This window comes from Sesamum indicum, linkage group LG5 (genome assembly GCF_026168435.1).
Source record: "Sesamum indicum cultivar Baizhima isolate 11 linkage group LG5, ASM2616843v1, whole genome shotgun sequence".
NCBI lineage: Eukaryota > Viridiplantae > Streptophyta > Magnoliopsida > Lamiales > Pedaliaceae > Sesamum > Sesamum indicum.
Window position 1 is genome coordinate 15,077,485 of NC_142661.1, and position 23,446 is coordinate 15,100,930.

General features: G+C 33.3%; 2 protein-coding genes across 7 annotated transcripts; both read right to left on the reverse strand.

The window, feature by feature from the left end:
- Positions 1–1,826: 1,826 nt before the first annotated feature.
- Positions 1,827–4,437, reverse strand: LOC105162080 (peroxiredoxin-2). Its single transcript, XM_011080001.3, has 3 exons — positions 4,176–4,437; positions 4,008–4,087; positions 1,827–2,322 (listed from the first exon to the last, which is right to left on the reverse strand). Exons 1-3 carry the CDS (start codon positions 4,328–4,330, stop codon positions 2,069–2,071), a joined length of 489 nt encoding a protein of 162 aa, XP_011078303.1. The 5' UTR covers positions 4,331–4,437; the 3' UTR covers positions 1,827–2,068.
- Positions 4,438–10,346: 5,909 nt separating this feature from the next.
- On the reverse strand, positions 10,347–23,046 carry LOC105162078 (putative E3 ubiquitin-protein ligase LIN). Of its 6 annotated transcripts, none has more exons than XM_088880481.1 (14): positions 22,121–23,046; positions 20,750–20,983; positions 20,563–20,651; positions 18,997–20,287; positions 18,615–18,875; positions 17,472–17,778; positions 16,649–16,773; positions 15,893–16,009; positions 14,282–14,413; positions 14,076–14,198; positions 13,142–13,252; positions 12,816–12,962; positions 11,422–11,667; positions 10,347–10,679 (listed from the first exon to the last, which is right to left on the reverse strand). In XM_088880481.1, the coding sequence occupies exons 1-14, from the start codon at positions 22,898–22,900 to the stop codon at positions 10,662–10,664; spliced, it is 3,981 nt and encodes a 1,326-aa protein (XP_088736607.1). In that variant the 5' UTR covers positions 22,901–23,046; the 3' UTR covers positions 10,347–10,661. The 6 variants fall into 6 exon arrangements, with proteins under 6 accessions (XP_088736607.1, XP_020549522.2, XP_088736611.1 ...); XM_020693863.2 differs by having other exon boundaries at positions 15,893–16,018; XM_088880485.1 differs by having other exon boundaries at positions 15,893–16,018; positions 22,128–22,269.
- Between the last annotated feature and the right edge of the window lie 400 nt (positions 23,047–23,446).

Consider the following 23,446-nt stretch of genomic DNA (forward strand, 5'->3'; position numbering starts at 1 on the left):
CTTCATCAGGGGGTCGTTTGACTTCTTGTGATAAGTTTAGAGGTCATGTTACTTCTTCTTTTAAACAAGTTTTTTTTGCTACGTTCAATATAACACGTATTGCATTTAACCCTAAAAAATACAATTCATGCAGAAAGACAGTAGCATGAATGCCACTGCCAATGAAACCTGCCCCATAGCTGCCTACGATTTTGTTATTGTTTGATTTGCTAGAATGCTACTTCTGCTAAACACACATATATATATAGGTGTATTCCTAGAAATATACAGGGATAAATTCAAATAATCGTTTGTGATATTACAAATGAGCAGATTACTTCATATGAAAGAAAAATTATAATTTATCTCTTTGTGTTTTAAAAAATACAACAGTTTACTCTGGCTCTTATGTTTTTCAAATGATAGGGAGGTAAATTGCTTTATTTTAAATTTTTATAAAAGGGTAATATGCTCATTTACAAAATCAGATGAAGGTAAATTGCAATAAACCCGATATATAAATGAATTAATACCAAGTCAAATTGTTATTGACCCAGAAATAAGCTTTTTTGTTGTGCTGATGTAGAGATGTATGATAGGAGATTGTGTAATTCTCCACATATATAAGTATATATATATATACATATATATATCAACAAGTTTGGAGTTACATGTGAAAAAGGATTGAAGTTTTAGGAAATAATGCAACAAATTAAATATTTTCATTACAGTATTCCATAGAAACATTACAGTCAAAAGACTTTCCAAATTGATGAAATCTTGGTTTAAGAAAATACAAAGCAAAATGAGTAAATAAATACACATTTTATTGCAGGTGTTAGTTGCAGTTCAATGTCGTGATCTTATTGAAGGATTCCTGCCATATATTTTGCAAAAAGAATATATATATATATTATAGGCACCGATATCATGTCAAATAGCATTGTTAATTTTTTGCGGGATTTCATAATTTTCAGTTTTTGCTTATTTGTTATGGAGGATTTGTAGGGAATTACTAAAAGGGTTAATTACATTTTATCCTTCGAACCACAATCGTTTTTGCACTTTGATTTTTTTTTGTGTTGATTTTACAAAATTTTGTAATTTATCATTTATAATTATTTTTCAACCATGTTTTTGTTCAAAAAACATCACCATTTTTACACTTTGATTTTTTTTTTGTGTTGATTTTACAAAATTTTGTAATTTGTCATTTATAATTATTTTTCAACCATGTTTTTGTTAAAAAAAAACATCACTACAATGTACATGTGATATTTGAAGGTTATGTGATGTAAAATATTTTACATATGCAGAACATGTAATATTCTTCCATAAAAAAAATTAACAAAAAGATGATCATATATTGCAAAGTTCAAATAATAAATTTGTCACAAAAATTTCAATGACGAAGAGTAAAATGGACATAATTGGAGTAGCAAAATGCATTTATCCATTATCAAATTTTATGAATAGATACACTTCCTGTGTCATTTATAAAAACTTGTAAACTCCTAACATTTTATTTCTTAAACTTATAAACTCCTAACATTTTATTTCTTAAACTTATAAACTCATTTTTCAAAAAGAACATATATTAGACGTTTACCAGTATCTTATAATAGATTCATATAATTTACACTCAACTATTATTCGTTCGTTTCAAGTTAAGCAAATTCCAAAAATAGACTTATAGAGATTGGAGAGATTAAGGCAGCACACGTAATGTAGAGTTTCTAGTCGTCTACCTCTGTCCTAAGTTGTATTATGTATTGGAATGGCGAATACCATCCAAACGTTTCCTCAAACTCGAGATAGTTGCAGGAAAGATGTTATGAGCCCAGAAATTAATTCTAAAGCATCAATTATGGTGTATCTTAACAAAATTATCAACTCGACATAGTCTCCAAGGACAAGTACAAGGTAACAATTATTCCGGAACTTCCAACACATTATAGGATACATCACAGTTTGAGCACACCACAAAATGGGCTTTTCTTACCTTTTTTCCAAATTTTTTGTTTATTTGCTAAGAGAAAATTAACAGAGCATAGAGTAAGATAAGACACTCCTCGGGCCAATGGAGTAATCACAGAGCCTTTAGGATATCTTCAGCACTGGAGACAGTGAATTCTCCACCTGACTCGACATTAGCAACTTTGACTTTGAGGTCCTCGACAAACAGAGCAAACCTCCTAGACCGAATGCCAAGCCCTTTCTCGGAAAGGTCAAGTTCAAGCCCAAGCGCACGCGTGTAAGTTGCGGAGCCATCAGCCAAAAACTTGACATGCTTATTGTCAGGGAAAGTCTTTGCCCATGCCTTCATCACAAATGGGTCATTGACTGCAATGCAAAAATCAAATACACAGGCAACTCTTAGTAGTTCTAAGCATCCAAGAGTATAAATATTGGCTATGACAGATCAATGTTTTTCAAGGAGCTACAATGGCTTATACTCTCTAGGCTCTTAACGTAGTAAGCATATGACTCGCAAAAGATTTTACTTATTGATATGTTACTATAATAAGATAAAAGTTTCACAAACTACATAAGATTCTAATAATATCAAGAATTTGATGCTTGTGTACAACAACTTGAATTTTAGGCTGAATATGGACTGGGGGAACACCCTGTATTATAAAATAACCATCTCATGAGCACAAAAATTAGCAGTATGTGTTACAATGCTTCTAATAGTTTTTTTCATTTGAACACAAAACTCAGAACCATTCCATACAGGAATAGTGTTGTAGAAATTGATCAACTTTTGTGAATAGTTTCTCTTAATAATGTGATTTCAAATCCAAACTTCGAACTAGTGGCTAAAATCAAGAAGAACACAACCGAAAGGTTGTGATTACTAGCAGAAAGTAAAAAGATTTAAGTTCAGAAAGTAGAAACCCAACTTAAAAGGCATCCATCTGATAGAAGCTCTAACCACTAGGGGTAGACACAATTTTGTAAACCAATCAAAATGCTGCAAAATTCTTGTTATGTATTCACTACAACTTTTTCCAAACTTTCGATACTTGTTTATGTCCCCCCCCCCCCCAAACCATATAAGGAGGATGAGTGTTGTTTCTCAAACTACCCTCCAAGAACTCGAACCCATGATTTTGCAAGATGCTCTTTCCGACAGGCCACCTTGTCTTGTCGGTTGATTGAACCGACCAAATATTGAATTTTTTAATACATATATATATATATATATATATATATTTTACGGTTTAAAGTTCTGGAAAGTTTTAATACATGTTTACCACTTAAATTGGAAGGTCTCGATATAAAAATCCTAGCCACTAAAAAGTAAGAAATCTTCTTTCAATTTCTTTATAAATTCATTTGGTTTTCAATTCACTTCAATATTTACAAGTATTACATCTTTTGGTTATGATTTTTTTGTTATTTCAGCTAATGTTAAGAATTTTCAATATGCAAATAAGATTCTTTTGAATCTCATTGTGAATTAAATACCTAGTGAATTATTAAATTTTCAATTTAATTTAGAGTTACATTATTTCCCTTTACAGGTTTCTTCATTCTTTTTTCTGAATTTTCCATTAATGCCCGACCAAAAAAGTTTGATTATTTACCAAACCTAGAAATTCAATTAGGTAATTGGTACACCAATTTGGCGTTTCAAATTTTCAGTTTTACCGAGTGACACCCTTATTAGCTACCTACTTGCTCACTTTCCACAATCATTTTTCCTCCTCTTCTCTGTGAATTGTTGGTTACTGTAATCGCCAACATGGAAGTGGGAGTGCGAGATTGTGGGAGTTACTCTACAGTAGTTTTACAGATAAAAGAATAGGGTATTCTTGTGACATCACATGAAAACACACCAAAATTAGATTAGGGGATGGTGGGGCTACAAATAGTATAGGCACATACAGATATAGACTTCAATCGGTATTCAAATGCGATCTCGCAACAGGTTAATATGTTTCTTAAATCTCAATAAATCTGGCCCAACATTTCAAATACCAAAGAAAGGCCACAAAGTACAACATAAAATAAGAACTTACCACTGATGCACAAGATTTCATCAACACCCTTTGACTTCAGCTCACCCGCCTTCTCAATGAACCCAGGCACATGCTTCATACTATTAACAAAATTCAACAGCTAAACCCAAGAAAAAAAAATCAAAAACTAAATTTCGATGTTCACCAGTGGCTGGAGGTAGAAATTACCTGCAGGTGGGGGTAAATGCGCCGGGAACAGCGAAGAGTATGACCTTCTTGCCGGCGGCGAGTGAGTGGATCGAGACGCTCTGAAGTTGATCTTGCTCGTCAAAATAGGATAGTGTTCCATCGGGGATAACATCACCAACTGCAACGGGAGCCATTGATTCGTCTGTGTTCGTGTCGAGCGAAGTGGTTGCCCGGTGATATCGAGGTCGTGTTCGTCGTTTGAAGTTGCTGAAATGAAAAATAATTGAAGAGAGCGATTGATGGGTACGCTATGTTATATAGGGGTTTGAGAGCGGATGCGAAGTGGTCTTTAAAAGTGGATTTAAGGAACGTTTCGGCGTCCGGGCGTGGATTTTACCTGACTTGGTATTTTGATGACGACCAACCCTCGGACCAGAGACCTTTCCTTCTTGGCAGCTCCTACCCACAATAATTTGAAGGGATGTACGAGGGTTTATGTAATTATAATTTGAAAATTTATATTTATTATTTTTAATATTTATTTTAAAATAAATAAATATATTTATTAGTTAAAATTTATGAATTTTGTCGATATTAGAAATGAAAATTTTTGGTTAAATGATTTGTTTCACATGCAATAGATCAATAATGAGTTAATTGGAGGTAAATATGAATTTTTATTTATTTATTTATCGTTAATATCAACAAATTTCGTAGATTTCGATTAATGGATGAATCTATTTATTTGATGAAAATAAATATTATTATATATATATCTCTTAAATTACAGAGAATTTACATATAATTATATAAAATTTTATAAGAAATGAAAAAGATTAATTTTCCATTCCAAAATTCTAAGAATTAATATTAATAATAAAAGAGTTGCTATTTGATGTGAGCAAAAAGTTGCTCATGTGATTGACTTTGGACCTGTGGCTTTTAGACCAAGTCTTTTAAGTTGCAAAAAAAACGTTAACACTCTGACACTCAAGTCAATAAGTAGTTATAGAAAGATAAAATTAAGCAAAACGAGATAATAATGCATGTTTAAGATGATAAGAGAATGTTTTCAATAGAGCGTTTTCGTTTGAATACTAGTAAAAACTTGCGTTACTCAGCTCCGGGAGGAGAAAGCTTGCTTTTATAGCTATATTTCGGCACGGAGTAAAGAAGCATGACCTCTTGGGACTCGAGTTGGTAGTTACTGACGATAAGCCTCCTCAAATTCGAAGGTTTCTGGAGAGATCTTCAAGGACTCATATTGGCCAGGAAAACCTTGTGAAAGGGAATTATTGATTTTCTTATCCCGTGATTTTGGTCTTCTGAAGTCAAAAGGAGACCCCTATTACGTGACTCAACAGATGTTAATGGGAGATAACAAGCATGTGAGAGGCACATGTCTCTTGCCGTTAACTTGGATTAAAAAGGATTGATTTTGAGCCTTATAGGGCTAAAATCGACACCTGTCATAGTTGTAGTACTAAAAAGAGTTCTGCCCTAGCCTTATGGGACTAAAAAAATATTTTGCCCTGAAGAACTTATAGGAAAATTCAAAGATGATTCTCATGGTATCTTTCAAGTAATGGTCGAATGTTGTGTGTCACATCTAATGTGTATCAGAGTCTAATAACACCATACAAGTAGAAGAATTTTTTTATATTCTAAGATAATCGAAAAACTAAACTGCAAAATAGAGATTCGTACTTCGATGTGTAAATCAGTAAAGTATTTGAAAGAAATAAAATAAGAACATTTAAATAAAAGCGTGAGAACTAACGAGCATAAGTGGTAAAATGTATCAAAATCATGTAGGAAATACCGGAAATTATTAGAAAAAAGAGTGATGAAATTAGGGTGCGCAAAGTGAAACGAGTAGAAATTGAGTAAAATACTTGCTAAAGAAGTTTTGCCTGTGTTACGTACTTGGTCCCTATTTATAGGAGCACATTTTGATAGAATCAAATGTGGTTAAGGTAGTAAGGTTGAGATATCATCAAATTCTTTAAAATGCTTTTCATAGGGATAAAGCTTATCCATTTAATTTCCACATCATATGAGTTGTATGGCAGTCGGAAGAGCGTCCCCCAAATCATTAGAAAAGTAGGCTAAAGCAATATCCTATTATGTTCGTCCAATAGGGTATATCCGGCGAAACCATCCTTGCTGGTGTGATCTGGTGGTGAAAGTTCATCCATCACGTGAAATATTATCGATACGTTCAACAAGATTGATGAATCCTCGACTTGTTGTAATTGAACCTTCGACTAGTAGCTGTCTCACCAATAGATCCACCAAAATCGGGCTACTTCAACTGATGACTTCTTACCCTTATTAATTAGATAAGCTAGGAACCCTTGTCCTTCTTTCAAAAGACTTGTTTTTGGCCTTTGTGTGGTGATCATGATTGAATCCTCACATTTTATTATTTATACTTCAAAACTATACACTAAAGTTTCAGTCTTATCGATTTATATCTATACTATATATAAAAGTATGAATTTCTCATGTATTTGTTCCCATAGTGAAAATACGTTTATATTATGAAATAATCTTTTAAATAATAAATTAAAATTAGTTTTACATAAAAAGAAAACTATTTAAGAATCTTAATTCTAATGCCTTTAAACTACTTGGACATTAACGGTAAATATATCCAATTAAAATAAATAAATAGACAAATAATATTTCTACGTGATTAATTTGATATAAATTATTTTTAAATATTTAAAATATTACTCTATTAGGCAAAGTAAAATTTAAAATGAATATTATTAGAATAATATATAAAATACTAATATAAACTTCAAAAACTAAATATTTATATATATTTATGAAAGAATAAATATCATGAAATTTCAATTAAAATTTATCAATCCTATTAAATAAAATATGCTTTTGAAAAAGTTAAATGGGTGACTTCGAAGTAATTGATTTTTGAAAAAAGTTATATTTTTAGTTTCATGTGTTAGGGTCTTATTCAATTTAGCCCTATTTGTTACGATTTTATCACGTAGCATGAAAACTTTCTCAATGTTACTTTAGCATTTACAATACATTTTTCATTAAAATTGGAGATTTTTTTTCAATTTAATCCCATTTATCATAATTTTCTCGCATTGCATCCTATAAGTTGAAAACTTGGGGATCAATTAGCTATCCGCCCAGTGAGAAAACATTTATGTTTATTAATGAAATTTCTTGTAAAAATATGATTAAATATAAAATAGTGAGAATCTGTCAAGTATTCATTCCTATTGTGAGAAAACAATCATACGTTTACTGGGATATATTGTTAATTGTTTATTAATGAAATTTCTTGTAAAAACAATCAAAAACTAAACATAATGTTTGGATTTGTTTTCTGAGTATTTTGTTGTGTTTTGTGGAGATAGAGAGAGAAAAACAAAGATAAATAAGTGTGTATTAGAGATAGTATGTATGTTTGGATTTATTTTTGGAAATAATTTAAAATAAGTATTGTATGTTTAATGTTGTGTTTTGAGAGACAAAAATTACTATTCATTGTCAAATCATGTATTTTTTATATATATTTATATATATGTATGTATTTTTGCTAAAACAGTTTAAAACACATAAATAAGGTGTTTATCAATGATGGCAAACATTGTGTATGTTTTGACTTGTCCCGAAAATAACTTGAAAATGAAAACAAACATAGTGAAAGAGTTTCGACTAATTATTTTTATTTTACTATTGAAATTTTGAATATTTTTATTTTTATTGATATAAGATAATAAAATATAATCAGTATGAATACGAATACAACATTTTAATTTTGGGTAATATCTTTTATTAATTTGATCGTACCAATTAAATTCAGAAAATGGATTATAAATAATAGAAGTAAACCATTTTCTTATCAATTAAAACAATTATTATATAAACTTAATATATATGTACACGTACATCACTCATCGTACTTTTAATTAATAAAAAACTAAGTGTATTTAAAATACAAATGGTACTTTTAATAACTGTTATAGAGATTGTTGTCTTCCAGCAGCCCTCCCAATTTGGCTCCTACTTGCCATAGGTCAATTAATATTGCCTACTGATGTGATTATTGATTATTTTTTGCATACCAGTAAAATTTTTATAAATTAATAATATTGGGTCGTCATAATTTTATTATTTTAAAGAGATAATTAAAAAATTAATAATTTATTAATTTATTTTTTTTTCGATTGCGGTATGAGAGCACAGTACTGGAACTTTTGAATGTAGTAAGGAAAGTTAGAGATAAAATACAGCTCGATTTAAATTTTCAGAAGAAACAGACAACAAGAGAATCAATATTTGTAATTTTATAAAATTATTAATTTGTAATATATTGAAGGGAGCATAATTTTATATAAGGGTCTTCCGAAAAATTATTATCTTATTAATTTCTCAAAATTATTCATTTAGACCTTAACCTCAAGTCGAGGCCAAGGAAAAATATTATTTTAAAAAGAAGCTGACGTGTCGAGACGAGGAGTTTGACTGACCCCGACTTCTTTATTAAAAATTCAAAATAAGAAAGGTTAGTAGAGGAGTACTACTCTAACATCAAGTTCTAATAAATGTTAAGCCAAACCTATCTAGTCTAGCTATGCCCAACGGTATACGTTGGAGCCATGGCTAAGCCACTGTCGCGGTCCATGCTCTGAGGCTGCTAGCTTAGCGGAGCAATCGGCTAGTAGATTTCCCTCTCGAAAGATATGCAAGAAACGTTACGTAATTGGTATGCCTAATTGGATTAGGCAAAACACAAAAGAAAAAATAAAAATTAATTGTATTAATTCTAATTGGATCAAGTTTTAATCCTAGCAACATATGAACTCTTACATGCTAGGTAGAGAACAGAATGAAAAATGTTAGTTGGAATCAAGTTTGATTGAATCAAATCAATTATATTTATAAAGTAAATATGATATATTTGTTATATGATTGGTCACTTTTACTTAACTATACAATAATAGCATAACACGTATATTACACTTGATATATAATTAATTTCAATTTCGCTGAATTAGAATTTGAGTTAGATATTCCCAAAACGTTGTACAAAGAGACATAGGGGGCGGCATTATTACCATTCCAACAGAAACTTTTGACTTCTCAAGAGTTGGGAAAATCAACCCCCCCCCCCCCCGCCATTTTCTCTCTTTATATTTTCTCTGAGTTTAGGTTTCCCTAGGGATTTTATTTCCTATTATTATTATTATTATGGATTATATTTTTGATCTTATAATTATAGGTGGTTTGTATTTTTAATTTTATAATTTATTCTTTTATCTGCATATTTTTTTACGAATTTAATCCTAAATATCTCATATTTAATTATATTTTTGATAAATTTAGTCCTATATTAAAAATTTTGATTCCATTTATATTGGAGTAAATATCTTTTTTTAGTTCAGTAATTATAGATTGTTAGTACCTAAATTGTCAACACATGACCAAAAAAAGAAAAAAAAGATAAAATGGGAGATGTTTATGACTAAATTCATAAAAAAGGAACAAAATGAGTAAATAGAGTAAATTACAGGACCAAAAGTGTTAACAACCTAAAAATATAATTTTGCATTCTCATGTATATATTAGTAATATTCTCTTATTTTCAAGGGTGTAAAAGTTTTTTGTATACACGTCACACGATAAACACATACACCCTACTATACTATAATATTCCCAATATCACTATAAATACCTCATATATTATTTTTTAAATCAAGTTCACTATTGATGATTGACAACTCATCGCCCCCCACTATCCAAAAAAGCTTCTCTCTACTAATTTTAGACTTGGGAAGCAGTTGTGTGTTGAGGGTAACTTTTTCCTTTATCTCTTATATAACTCATATCTGCGTCGTTTGTGGAAAAATGTTACCTCGACATTAAGAATACAAATCAGGTCTTGAACTCATGATGTTTAGGGGGTGGACGTTGCCCATGAAACATGCGAGAAGGAAGCAAGACAACTCCCACCTCGTGAACAATCACCACCTCATGGGGTGAACCCCTCACACTGTGGCCAAGACTCACCCCGTGAGCAAGCCCCACTGAAGGGATACCCCCATCACTCTGTGACAAAAGACTCACCTCGTGAACAAGCCCACCACAGGTAGTGACCCTACCTCACCAAGCATCACCTCCGCCCCAAAGAGAATCACCTCCTTAGGCGTTCCACCCAAAAAATGATGATTTCCATACAATCCATCATATATATATATATATATTACATGTATTCAATGTTATACTTAACATTTCATATATACATCTTCTGATTTCGATATACATCATATGCTTATTGAATAGTCCATACAACAAATATTAGAATTTTTGTAGGGTTTTTTTCCTTTCTTTTTTTTGGACAGAGGATTCTTCCTAAAAACTGAAACTGTGATCGAACTTTTACACAAACAGATGCCACAATTGAACCACTTCATCGTTCCAAACAATCTTGTGTAGAGTTGATCCTTAAAAGTCTAAGCTCTAACAAATGTATAGTTCTTCTCTTCAGTTCAAACCCCATGTCTGCCGGAAGCACAAGAGAGTTACAAATATTTTCAAGATAAGAGTTCTAATAATATTTCAAAAGTTTGGCATAAATAATAAATAAAAGAATTACTTCTTCAATCTATAAAAGATTGAGTTTAATGCAATTTACTCCTCCGTAATATTGCAAATGAACAAGTTACCCCTTACGAAAAAAAAATAGCAATTTGCTTCATTTTAAAAAAATATAGTGGATAAATTGCTGAATTTTAAAAAATATAGAAAAGTAATTTTTTTTTCTAAGAAGATTATTTGCTCATTTTCAATATCATAGGAGTTTGCTTGCATTTTTCCCTACCAAAAGATTAGTGACGAAACATGTATTTACAAAATTTTTATGCTCTCCTCGAATTCATCCTTAAAGGACCAAAACGTCAAACATCGATAGACTGTAATTACAAGACCTAATTGCAATACAACCTTTTGTTTATGCAAAACTTTCTCACTAGTAAAAGCAATTCGACACCACAAAACTTAAATCATGATCCCTAGCTATCAGTCTTGATTGTATTACCTTGCAATCGAGAAACTTTACTTCGAAATGAGTTTGTCTAAATTTAAGTCAATTATATGGAAAGTGTAATATACTTGTCATATGAGTGGTTTACAGTTCAAGAAAAATGATCAATCACATATCAAGTGTTTGGTTCGAGGGCGACGATATTTTTTCCTAACAGCAACTGTTATATTCTTTAGTAATTTAGGAAAAGGAATATCGTACCTGAATTCTTCCATCAGATGTCCCAATAATCAGCATATCTTCATTAGCATCAATGGCCATGCAAAGAATTTTGGCAGTGGAACTTACTTGAAGTGTTTCTACTCTACTGTGCTTCTTTCTGCACCAAACTTCGACAGTCCCACCTTTGCACCCCAAATATACGAGGTCCGAGCTTACAGCCATAGTGCGTATTTCCGAGGTAGATGGCAGTGATCCAACCATGCTATAGTTTGAAGTGCTCCATATCTAAATTACGCACATTAGGCAAAGGTAAGAAAAACCTCCATACTCGTGTAGTTGTTTAATTGGAAAATAGTATTTTTGATCCCATAATTTAGGGTTTTTTTACTTTTGATTTCATTAGTTATGTGATTATCAACTTTAGTTCCGTAACTTTTAAAAGATAGCACTTTTCATCTCACGGTACATTTTCGTTGGATATTTAACAGAAAACGCATGTGGCCATTAAGTGCATGAGAACTAAAAGTGTTACTTTTTAAAATTTTGGAACAAAAAAGTGATCATTTCGTAACCAATAGGACTAAAAGTATAAAAACCTTAACCACATGCTAAGCATATGGCATTTTTCGTTAACATATTTAACGGAAATATGCTATGGGACTAAAAAATGCTATTTTTTAGAAATTATAGGACCAAAAATGATAATTCTATAACCAATATAACCAAAAATAAAAAGACCCAAAATTGTGGGACAAAAAATAGTATTTTCCCGTTACTTAATTACTCATTTGCAAATCTGACTTACTCATATTTATCTAAGAAGGATTGATGATATCATCCCTTACTTGGAAATATGCACATATCGTAACAACATTCTATTTATGATAAATTACATTTGCACTCACGAGGTTATGTCTAATTATATAAATATTCTATAATCTTTACAAAATTATAAATACACCCCATAAGAGGTGATGTAATGTATCTTAGGGGCTCTTTGTGTAAATTTATTTTTTTGTTAGAATGTGTTTATGTAAATTACAATTATAATTTCAAGAAGTGTACTTGTAATTTTGCAAAATACATATAATATTTATGTAATTAGACCTAAATCCAAAGAATGTTGATGTAATTTACATTATTTATTTGCGGATAAAATTCTAGTAGGACAAAATTTTGCCAATTTAGAGCGAAAGTAGTACACTTACTATGTAACGGCGTACGCTTTGAAGAGAGTAACAAACCTATAACAACTACAATCAACTTATAATATAATTAGTTGAACGTGGCCAAACTTTGATCAGGCCAAAAAGAGTTATATATATATATATATTATTTGTTAATTCTATTTGGAAATTAGATTTTTGCATGCAATGTAAATGAAATTTAGGAGTAACCCAAATTTATGCATAATATTTTTTGACATACAATACCTTAACATTTGCTCCATCAAATGAAGGGCCTGCTGCATATATTAGTCCATCATGAATTTCCAGTGCATAAATGGGATATGCTTTTCCTAACAATTTCTTGGAGCCACTTTGTATGATTCCAAGTGTTCCCGTGGCCAAATCGATTTCCTGCCAAGTAGTGAATCATGAATATTAGTTATCGGGGTTAATGCAATTTATCTCCTGTGATAGAGGGGTAATTTGCACGTCTACAATATCATATGAGGCTAAATTGCGCTTTTGCTATTATTTTTCCATACATGTTCTTATTATAGTTCAATGGAAATGGAAGAGTAATACTTTGGTACCTGGATGCTATTATCCATACATCCACAATATACTTTTCCTTGTACAAGAGCCAAACATTTAGCATACTTCTGTTGGTTCAGTAATTTAGAGGAACCATTCCATGAGTACACCTGAAACATCAAGAGGTTCATGTCAGAGTATCAATTAAAGGGCCGTTTACAAGGCTTGATAAGGATGAATTGGCCATTGTTTATTGTAAGTAATGGTGGGCTGCTAGTAAGCCATTAGGCCCTGGATAAGGCCTGGTAATTTATCTGACATTAAGGGTATGATAATATAATTCGGCTCTATTTCATATTTTATTCTATCTTACATCTTATTCAATGGGGCTCTGTCAGCCATTTATCAGACGTACAAAAGTAAAGGGTCCTTAATAGTGGAAGAATGCGGTTGTGTGCTAACGAGGTGATTTAGGGTTGAGAATGTTCTATGAATGTGAAGAGGAAAAAAGGGGAGAAACATTGAAAATAAGGGGCAAAGTTACACTTTTAATTCTGTAGGATAGGGAGTTCAATATTTTTAGTCCCCTACTTTACTAGATTTTTAAAAAGATTCCAAAATTAATAAAACTCGACACATTTAGTCTCATGTCCAAGTTTTCGTAAAGAAATAGACAGTGCGCGTGTTTGGTATAATGATAGATAGCTTGGCTGCTCAAACAACCGATGAACACGCACATTGCACGTGTCATTGCCGTCCATTTTCTGATGAAAACTAAGACATGGGACTAAATGTGCATAGCTTTCCCAATTTCTAAATCATTTTGAAAATTCCGTAAAATATAGTACTAAATGAATCGAGTTTTTTCAATTTTCCAACCATTTTGTAAATCTCATAAAGTAGAAAATTAAAAGTGTTGAACTTCATATCCTATAAGACTAAAATTATAATTTGCTCGAGAAAAAACGAAAACCACATAGTGTGCTCCTTTACCTTGACTCCGGCACCTTGAGGAATATAACATGCTATGTTGTTGGCAACAACCAGGTTATTTATGTGATCCTTCATCTCCTGAACTTGTTCACAGTAAATTCCTTCCACGCTTACTACCCAAACCTGCGAATAATTTTCACAAGTTTTAGCTATGGAAGATGACAGATCCGAAACAAAAGCTTGTCAGAAGCATATTACTCATGTACCCTGACAGTCCTGTCAAGTGAACCACTGTAGAGTTTGTCCGAGGAATGTAGGACCGCCAAGCTAGTAACTGCTTTTGTATGTTCACAAATTTCTTGGATAAGATGGAGCTCAGAGCCTTCACTACTCCACACCTTCATAGAAGAAGATAATGATGCCATCAATCTCACTCCATCTTACATATGTAAGTACACCAATTGATCCGCGTTATCTTTCAACTGCTAAAAATTTGTATTATAGTCGAAAAGGTCTAACTCAATTAGTAAAGTGAATGGGTCTGAAGCCCGGTATATGAGGGAGATGTTGTTCTATTGCGTAGTAGGTGTTGTTTGGATTAATTTTTTTTTTATATGATATTGTTGATTAGGGTATTGATTGTTGTAATTGTCTTTGTTAGGTATTGATATTTGTGACATGAATGAATACAATACCCCCGCCTCTCCCTCCACCTACCCTCCATCTCCTCACCTTTGTCACCAATCCCTTTTTTTTTTGTATTTTTTTTAATTTCTAAATACTGTGTATATATATATATCCTTTACATGTGTATGTCTATGTTGTGTATTATTCATTGTATAAATGTATTTTTATAATTTTTAAAAAATTATTTATGTAACTTGAATAAATTTGAGCCATCGATCTAATTCAAATGGATGTGAGCCGTTAATTTGTTTATCAAATATAGACCATTGATTTAAATCAAAAAGGTTATAGACCATCGATTTATTTATTAGATTTGAACCGTTGATATATATATCTAACAAGATCCAACTATTTATGATTAAGGGTATAACAATCATTTTATAGGTAAAAACGAAGCAAAATCGCACCCAAAGCATGTGGACAACACTACCGGCATGAAGGGAGTATTTTGCATGTTTTTTAAACAATGAGGAGGATAAATTACTATTTTATTTTTCACAATGGAGCTAATTGCCTATTTTCTATATCACAAATAGATAGATTGCAATTTATCCTCTTCTTTTTTTATAGGGCATTTTTTGAATTTTTTTAATTTCAGATGGATAAATTATATTTAACCCTTTTTGTTTAGCATAATCATTAAATATCTGCTATTTGAGCATAAAATCACATCTTAGGACCTTTTCTAAGTCAAACTTTTATCAGGGTGTTTATCTATTAAAAGCTTTACGATCTAAAAAGAGAGAATATTACGAAAAATAGTGTAATGCTTATACATTGGAGTAATTGGAATATTATGAATATTACATTTAGATGCAGCGATTGGTCAACAAGAAGTCTTGATGTTGTTTGATTGTTTTTTTGGCCTTAAGTTATGAGTAATGCAGACATATTTTTGCAGATATACATATGGGGTGAATAATAATTTACCCCCTTATAATATTGAAAATGAGCATATTATTCCTTATGAAAAAAATATAGCAATTTATCCCCTATGTTTTAAAAAATATAGGGCGTTGAAATTATTGTATTTTAAAAAATATAGGAAGATAAATCACTATTTATTTTTTCATAAAGATGTAATATTTGTTCATTTACGATATCACAAGAGGGTTGCTTGTATTTTTCCCCATGAATATGACATATACGAACTATTGAAAAATCAAAGGTAGCAAGCTGAAGCAAAATACCTTTATAGTTCCATCTGAATGTCCTGAGAAAATTTTGTCTCTGAAGCAAGTTATTGTGAGGACTTCTCCGTTCATACTGCAATCTTCTTCACTTAATTCTTTATGATTCCATATATCCTGCACACCCTTTACGGATCACTACACATTCTGAGTTCGGAAAATTTTAATTTTAGTCCCGTAATTATAAGACAACAAATTTAGTTCTGTATAAATTTATTTTTGGTATTTTATTTTGTAATTTTAAAAATTTCGAATATTGAGGACAATAATGATGGCAATTCACTAAATGGCTGGAAAGCTTAACTGTGTGGTTTAATTATTTATTTATTATCAAAAAAATGTTATCAAAATTATATTTTTTTAAATATGCTAACATATTTGTGCTGAGTCGTGGTTAGACACAGAAAATATATATGTTTTTTAAAATAATGCCTGAGTCGTGGATGGCAACCACGACATGACACTTTAATTTTGTGTTGACGTCCACGACTCGACACAAATATGTTATTGTTAAAAAAATATTATTTTTATAATAAATAAATAATTAAACCTTAATTGTGTGTACTTTATTCCCGCCATTTTAGCAATTTTCATCCGTTTTTCTACTCAACTTAGAAACTCTTAAAATTATGCGATAAAATTATCAAAATGGATACTTACCTTACTAAAATTGTTAATCCCATATTTTCGAGTCTAAAATTACAATCTTCCCACATCTGCCTTATGGAAAAATTCAGTGAAACAAAAGAAACTTACGGCACTGTTGTCGTGCTCTTCCGACAAGACTTTCAGCATCTCAACTGCCATGCTAGAGGATTTCTTAAGCTCCCTCAACCCTTTCAGAATGTCCTTCATATGCGCCCCTAAACCCTGCAATCCTTCTGAAAGTAATGGAAATTCAATTATTTGCATCTCAAGTGCAAAATAAAAATGGCTAGAGGAAACCGGCGAAAAATGCAATTTTGGTCCATTAACTGTTGGATGGGGGCACTTTTAGTCCTGTCCGATTTGAAAATTGCAATTGAAAAAACTGTAATTAAAAAAAATGGCATATTAGTCCAAATCTTGCTAGAAAAAGTTAAATTGATCAGAAATTATCACATACATTGCACATGGCCTAGTTAATTTAGGGATTTTTAATTTTTCTGGCCGCTTTTGCTGACGTGGTATAAGGAACGTAATGGAAGAATTCAATTTCTGTCTTATAACAATAGGGGGTGGCGTATTTAGTCTAAATGTCAGGACGGTGAAAATGCCACATAAACGAAATTGGCTGAAAAATTGAGATCCTGAATTTAAAGAGGTTACATGCTAATTTTCAACAAATTTAGCATTTTCTTAGAGATATTTGAACTAGATGTATCATTTTTATTTTATCTTTTCATTATAGTCCTTCATTACAAATTGGAAATAAGAGGGGACAAAAGTATCACCCCAACAGCCCTCCAGTTACATGACCAAAATTTCAGTTTTCCATTTAAAGTATTATGAAACTAATGAGACATAACTACCAAACAATGAAAAATGCAGCATGGGAGCAAAATTTGAAGCATATTATGTGAAATATTGGTGTACCAACCAGGGTCACGAATGAGGGTATTGAGTGCAAGCATGGAGAGGGCTCTATCTTCAGTGTTCTTTCGAGATTTGAAAACGGAGACAAAGTGCTTGAGGAAGCAGACACGGGCTGCTCCTCGGACCCCAGTGTCTGGGAGAATGGACAGCATGTATGTGAGCCAAGTGGCTGCCATGAAGCATACTGACTGCAACTCTTCGTATCTACTTTTCAGGCCTTCTGCCAAACCCTCAAACAGTAGCCCAAACTCATGGCTCACAAGAGCAAAGGCCACTCTTCTTTCCCACTCTTCACCAGCTTTCTCATCTTCCTACATGGAGACCATAAATCAAATAATCCAGATTTTTAGCATTAGCACACCTTTAAATAAGGATAATTGCTCCTAGGACCCCCCTAGAATAACATAATTACAATTTATCCATGAAAATATTGAATTATCATATCAAAGTAAACCCTTTTTGAAGATGCCCCGTTTATAATCGCACCTCCTTTTTTTGGATTTTAATGAAAAGAATTGATGTCATAAAAAAATTAAGTGAAGTTTCAATGTTTTTTCTTAATGGAAAGCGATGAACTGTTATTAATTAGAATAAATCGATGGCAGTCATTCATGTCGAATATCAATATCTAACAAAAATAATTAACAATTATACTCTGATCAATAATATCAGATAAATTAAATTTAAACAACACCTATTATGCAGTAGAACAACATCCTATGCATATGGTGGGGTTTGAATCCATAACCTCTAAGGTCATGAGACCTCAGCTTCGCCAATTAAATTAGGCCTAATTTGCAGTGAACTTTTAATGTTGCCCCTTATCAAAGGATGTCTGTATTTTGTTAACTAAGGGGCGGTTTGCCTAAATTTATTTAAAAAAACTTATAAACTCGTACAGTTGATAAGATGTTTTTATAGCTTATGAGATGGAAGATCTTATTTTAAAATAAAATTATAAAGTGTTTGAATAAAATAAAATTTATAAACTTATAATATGTTATCAATGATTACGAATTTGTAATTAGCCTTGATTTAATATGTAACGTTGTATATTTTTGGAATTTGTAGCAAAAGAAAACTGTTGTAGTAAGTTGGTGTAAGAATTTTCAACTAGCAACCAAAATATGTTGCAAAAGAAGCTAACCTTCGTGTCCTGATCATCAGCAGATATGTTGTGTCTGCGCTTATCCTTCCTCATAAAGGCTCTATAACTCCTGTCTAGCCCTGCACGTTTGAGGAGAATGGCCCTCGACAGTGACTTCCCTGAATAAGAGAACCTTCCTTGCAGGGACAACACTGTCTCCGCCGCCGAAATTTGAGCAACTGGGAACTCTGAATTTCTCAGACCTGAAATTAGTGCATCTATGGCCTCTTCTCTGTATATGCTCATCTTTCTTGGCTCGTCCTGAAAAAGAACAGCCAGTAGTTAAACTACCAACTCTCTCTCTCTCTCTCTCTCTCTCTCTACCCCCCTCCCCCTCACACACACACACAGAGAGGCAAACATAGAGAGAGAGAAGGGGTACCAGAAGATCAAGTTGCAGAAGTAGACCAGCCACAATAGGAGACTGATCTTGAAGGGCATTTTGTAGATACATGAGAAGGTTATGCATTGTGCTGAAAGTACCTTCATCCTTCAAAAGATGCAAGATTTGCTCATTCAGATTCCTTCTGTTCAATTTAACTAGTTCAGAGAGCAAATGTACTATCTCAAACCGTTCTGCATCGTTTGCTCCGACGAATATCTCTAAGACAGAAGCAAATTCAGCTTTCTCAGCAATTATGTTCCTGCACTTTCCATCCTCAAGAACGCATCTCAGCAAGATAGTCACAGCCGCAAGTCTTTCCTCAACCTGTTCAGCTTGTAGACTAACAACGATTTTCTCAATTGCGTTGGTTGCGACCATGCTTCTTACAATTTTTGCTAGACGGGCTTCGCTGGAACTGCGGATAATATCTCCTAGCAGAATCAATGAAGCTGTTCTTGGATTCATACACATTTTCTTTGAATCGTCGTCCTCTTTGTTACCAAGCACCGCCAAAAGATAATCCACCAAGTCCATTTCTACGAGGCTCGTTGCCTGAGGTCTTAAGAGATGAACCAACACAACAGCCTCCACCAAACCTTTCTTGAAGAGTTCAACAATGCATTCAACGTCTGAATCAACTGCTGTCAGTGTCTGGATAACGCTAACATCTCTTGATCCAAGCTCCGTCAGGAGAAGAATAGTAGCTTTTAAGACTTGTTTATCCACAGAATTGAACAATATCTCCACAAAACCGTTAATGACAGGAGGTTTTGTGAGCATAGATATCATTTCCAGCTGCATATTCCCTTCCTCCCAGAACCGTTCAATTGTGAGAACTGCTGTTTCAGCGTCTCTCAGGACTTCTGATGTACACAGGTCTGTAGTCGCGAGTCTAAGCTCACTCATGGTGCCATCGATGGTGGCTTGGCTTATGACACTATTAGGCGAAACTGAACGAATTTCTGGGCCGACTTTTGCTTGCATTACTTTGAATTGGCTAAGAGCTGATCCCTGATTTTGTTCTTGCCAACTTGCTATGAGTCGCTTAAGCACGTAATTTGTTTTAGGCAGCTGAGTGCTACTCAGCTTCTGGCGAGTAATTGGACAAGTGGAATTTCCCCTGTCAATCCATTCTTGAATAGCTGTTCTTTCGTAAGTCTGGCCCGTCTCAAGAGTCACAGGGTCGTGGAATACGTGTGTAGTTATGGGGCAGACAAAGTCTTTTGGTGGTGTACTCTTTCCTCCACCAAGAACGTTGTCAATGTCTTCCATGAAAAGATGGGGAGAACTGATACATGAGGAAGTCCAGGTAAACAAATTAGCACCAAAAAGCAGTTAAATCACACAAATTGTTGCACTATTTCGAGTTAAATAATACAGGCCCTTGTCAAACACTTAGTTGACAATCAAAAAACAGGGCGACATGACCCCCTAACGTGGAAGGCAGTGAGCTTTTCTTTCAAAAGTTCACGAGTCTTGTCGCCTGTTTTTTTGTTCAGAAAAGCCTTGTACCTACTAATAGTTTCAAGGGGGTAAAATGCAATTAACGGCACTATCTCATACCCCCTCGATTCTTCTAGTGAAAGAGGTTGCTTTTGTTTCTGGCTTGTGATCTTTCTGGAGTCAAACAATGCCAGTGTTTTGATCCTTCCCTACAAGACATGTAAAACCTTTTTTAATAATGAAAACAATCAGCTTTGGTATATCAGACCACATAGAGTGTATCAGTTTCATTGTAAATATCGATTACCTTCGATTCTGCTTCAGAATCTGAGGAAGAATAATCACTCAAGTTCTCATTTGCAGAAGAGTGGAGTTTAGCACCAAAATCATTTTCTATTGATGTTTCTGATTCTTCTGACGATCTTTGATTTGTGATGACCTTCGGAGAGACTCTTTCAGGAACGAAAGACGGAAACTTGGACAGGCTCTTGGCTCTGTTGCTGCTGAATTCAACTGATCTATCTCCACCAGCCCACATTGGCTGCACCAGCATATCAAAAACAAAAACAACGATTTTTCAGAACTTTGAGTGACCTTCCCATTGAAGCTGAATTTTGCAGAAGAACTAAGTGGCTCATAGAAAATATGCAAGTTTATTACAATATTTGATCCCAAGTTCAACCATTTCATTCAGACAGAAGAACTATTTCTTTTTCTGCTTGACACTTTCTCAATCATGCCTAAAATTGCAGGTTACCATCAGTCTAAGTAATATGTGCAAATTGCGCAATGTGTTCTTGATTTCTTCCTCCAGAATGATTTCCAATTATCTTGACAGTGTCAAAGATGAAATTTGAACAGGACAAAACGACAAACAGCAAGAATATTCCAATGGAGTATGGTCAAAAGAGCATCTCAGCAGAAGAATAAAATAATTCTTCCAAATTAGACATCCAATTTATTAAATCCTAGCACTATTTTATATGGTATCAATGGTAATATACATCAATTTATATGTGCAAATGGCATCTTTTCGGTCAAGCGAAAACTACTATAAAATTGTAAAACAAATCTGGCCTGCAGGTAGCTATCATAGTTGAATCATGCATATTTTTCTATAATAATTCCTTTCTAAACCTTCATTTGTGAAGACGACGACTAATTAGCAAGTCAGTCTAACATGTACGACTATATGTGAAATTTGCAATTGTCGTCACTGTCGGCCAGAACTGTCGTAAGACCTATATTTAGAGAATGAAAACTCTAACTTTGAAAAATTATTTAAGATCAAGACAACATCCAAATTTGGTTCGTAGACCGCATATGTGAACACGAGGACTAAATGTGCATGTTAAGACATTGGAAAACATCCGACCGACTAAATGTGAAATTATGATCGTTACCGTATTAGAGTTAAAATTTGTGTATTGAATTTTCTATGTTAGATCCTATTGCATCTATTTATATAGACGTAATGTGTACAATCTTTATACACGTGACATGTTTATCTTAAATGAGATAGAAGATACACCGTACATAATTTGGAAAATAAAAAACATATGACAAAATAGTACAGATGTGGATATGGACACGGAAAAAAGCAACTCTGGACTAATTGTGCAAGTGAAATATCAGGTGCAGAAAAACTGGAAAATAAATTCAGATAATTAAACATTACATTATACCGTCTGTTTGTCGACTCGAATTCTTGGTTTTTGATCTTCTCTTCATCACTGTAAACAAGCTTATCAGCAGTTTCACGGATTTGAAGTACTACCGTTGGTGGTGGAACTTTCACTTGATCTCCATCTTTGTTACGTAGAATCCTCTTAAAGTACTCCACGAATATCCTGCAGTTCTCATCAAGTAAATCCTCGTAATCCCTCTCCAAATCCCTGAGTGCAGAAGCTTGATCGCCGCTCATTTTCGACAAGAGTGTCGTGTTTGAGATGATGGAGTGGTCATCACTGTTGTAATCGGAGGTCAAGGAGAAAGAGTAGAGGATGCTCGATCTCTGCTCGTTGTACCATTCGAGAATGGAAGCAAAATGTATGAGGAACAGTTCTTGGAAGAGGAATGGCGCGATTTCTAGTCTGCATAGTGAAGGGTCAGCTTGGAACACATCAAGAAGGCTGAGAGATGCATCGATTTCCCGGTGGCGAAGATAGTGAACAAGAGATAGGAGAAAGGAAGCGAAGGGGTTGTGGGAGTTGGAGAGGAGGAGCTTTTCGGCGGAGCGGAGAGAGGAGGAGGCGGCGGCGGCGGTGGAGATGGCGTTTTCTATGGTTTGAAAAGCCGAGTTTAGGGGCTTGATGAGGGTTGAAGGGAGTCTTTGGAGGAAGGTGGAGAAGAGATGGTGGCGGAGGTCCGGTTGGGAGAGTACTTGGGAGAGGAAGGTGGCGGCGTGGTGCAGAATCTCCACTGAGGTTGTGGCGGCGGCGGTGGTGGTTGCGGACATGGCTGCGGCGGTAGTAGTTTTTCAGGTGGGGGAGGGGTTCTTGTCTTGTTCACGTAAAAGGCTTCCGAGAAATGGGGTTGGCAACGGATCTTCAACTGTTCGTGCAGGCGCGAAACGCGTAGGACGGCCCTGCTCCAATTGACGATTCTACATCCATACTATATAGTAGACTCATTCAAAACAGAAAGATACTAAAATACACTATTTTTGAGCTAACATTTATTTCTTAAATTAATAAATATAACACTTACGCCTCACTTGGACAAAAATACTCTTATACCTTGACAATTATATTATTTTTAATATATTTTAGTATTTTGCACATTGAATTATTATCGAATTATATTTTAATTAATTTTTTAATAAATAAAAATTTAAATTCAAAATGGAGTATAAATTAATATATAGTAGATACACAATAAATATAATATGACCAACAACTCATATATATTTTTTTAAAAAAATTAATAAATTTATATGCTTAATCAAAATTCAATATTTTTAGAAAAATATATAAATATATTCTATCACATTAAAGAAATCAAT

What these genes read in the sequence shown, in the direction of transcription:
- LOC105162080 (XM_011080001.3), bottom strand. Translation starts at nt 4,330, where the DNA reads ATGGCTCCCGTTGCAGTTGGTGATGTTATCCCCGATGGAACACTATCC. An exon ending in GCATTTACCCCCACCTGCAG is followed by an intron (nt 4,088 to 4,175) that starts GTAATTTCTACC and finishes TTTTGTTAATAG; the next exon opens with TATGAAGCATGTGCCTGGGT. An exon ending in TGAAATCTTGTGCATCAGTG is followed by an intron (nt 2,323 to 4,007) that starts GTAAGTTCTTAT and finishes TTTGCATTGCAG; the next exon opens with TCAATGACCCATTTGTGATG.
- LOC105162078 (XM_020693863.2), bottom strand. Translation starts at nt 22,900, where the DNA reads ATGTCCGCAACCACCACCGCCGCCGCCACAACCTCAGTGGAGATTCTG. An exon ending in TCACTAGAAGAATCGAGGGG is followed by an intron (nt 20,288 to 20,562) that starts GTATGAGATAGT and finishes CTCATGTATCAG; the next exon opens with TTCTCCCCATCTTTTCATGG. An exon ending in CTGATGATCAGGACACGAAG is followed by an intron (nt 17,779 to 18,614) that starts GTTAGCTTCTTT and finishes GTCTCCATGTAG; the next exon opens with GAAGATGAGAAAGCTGGTGA.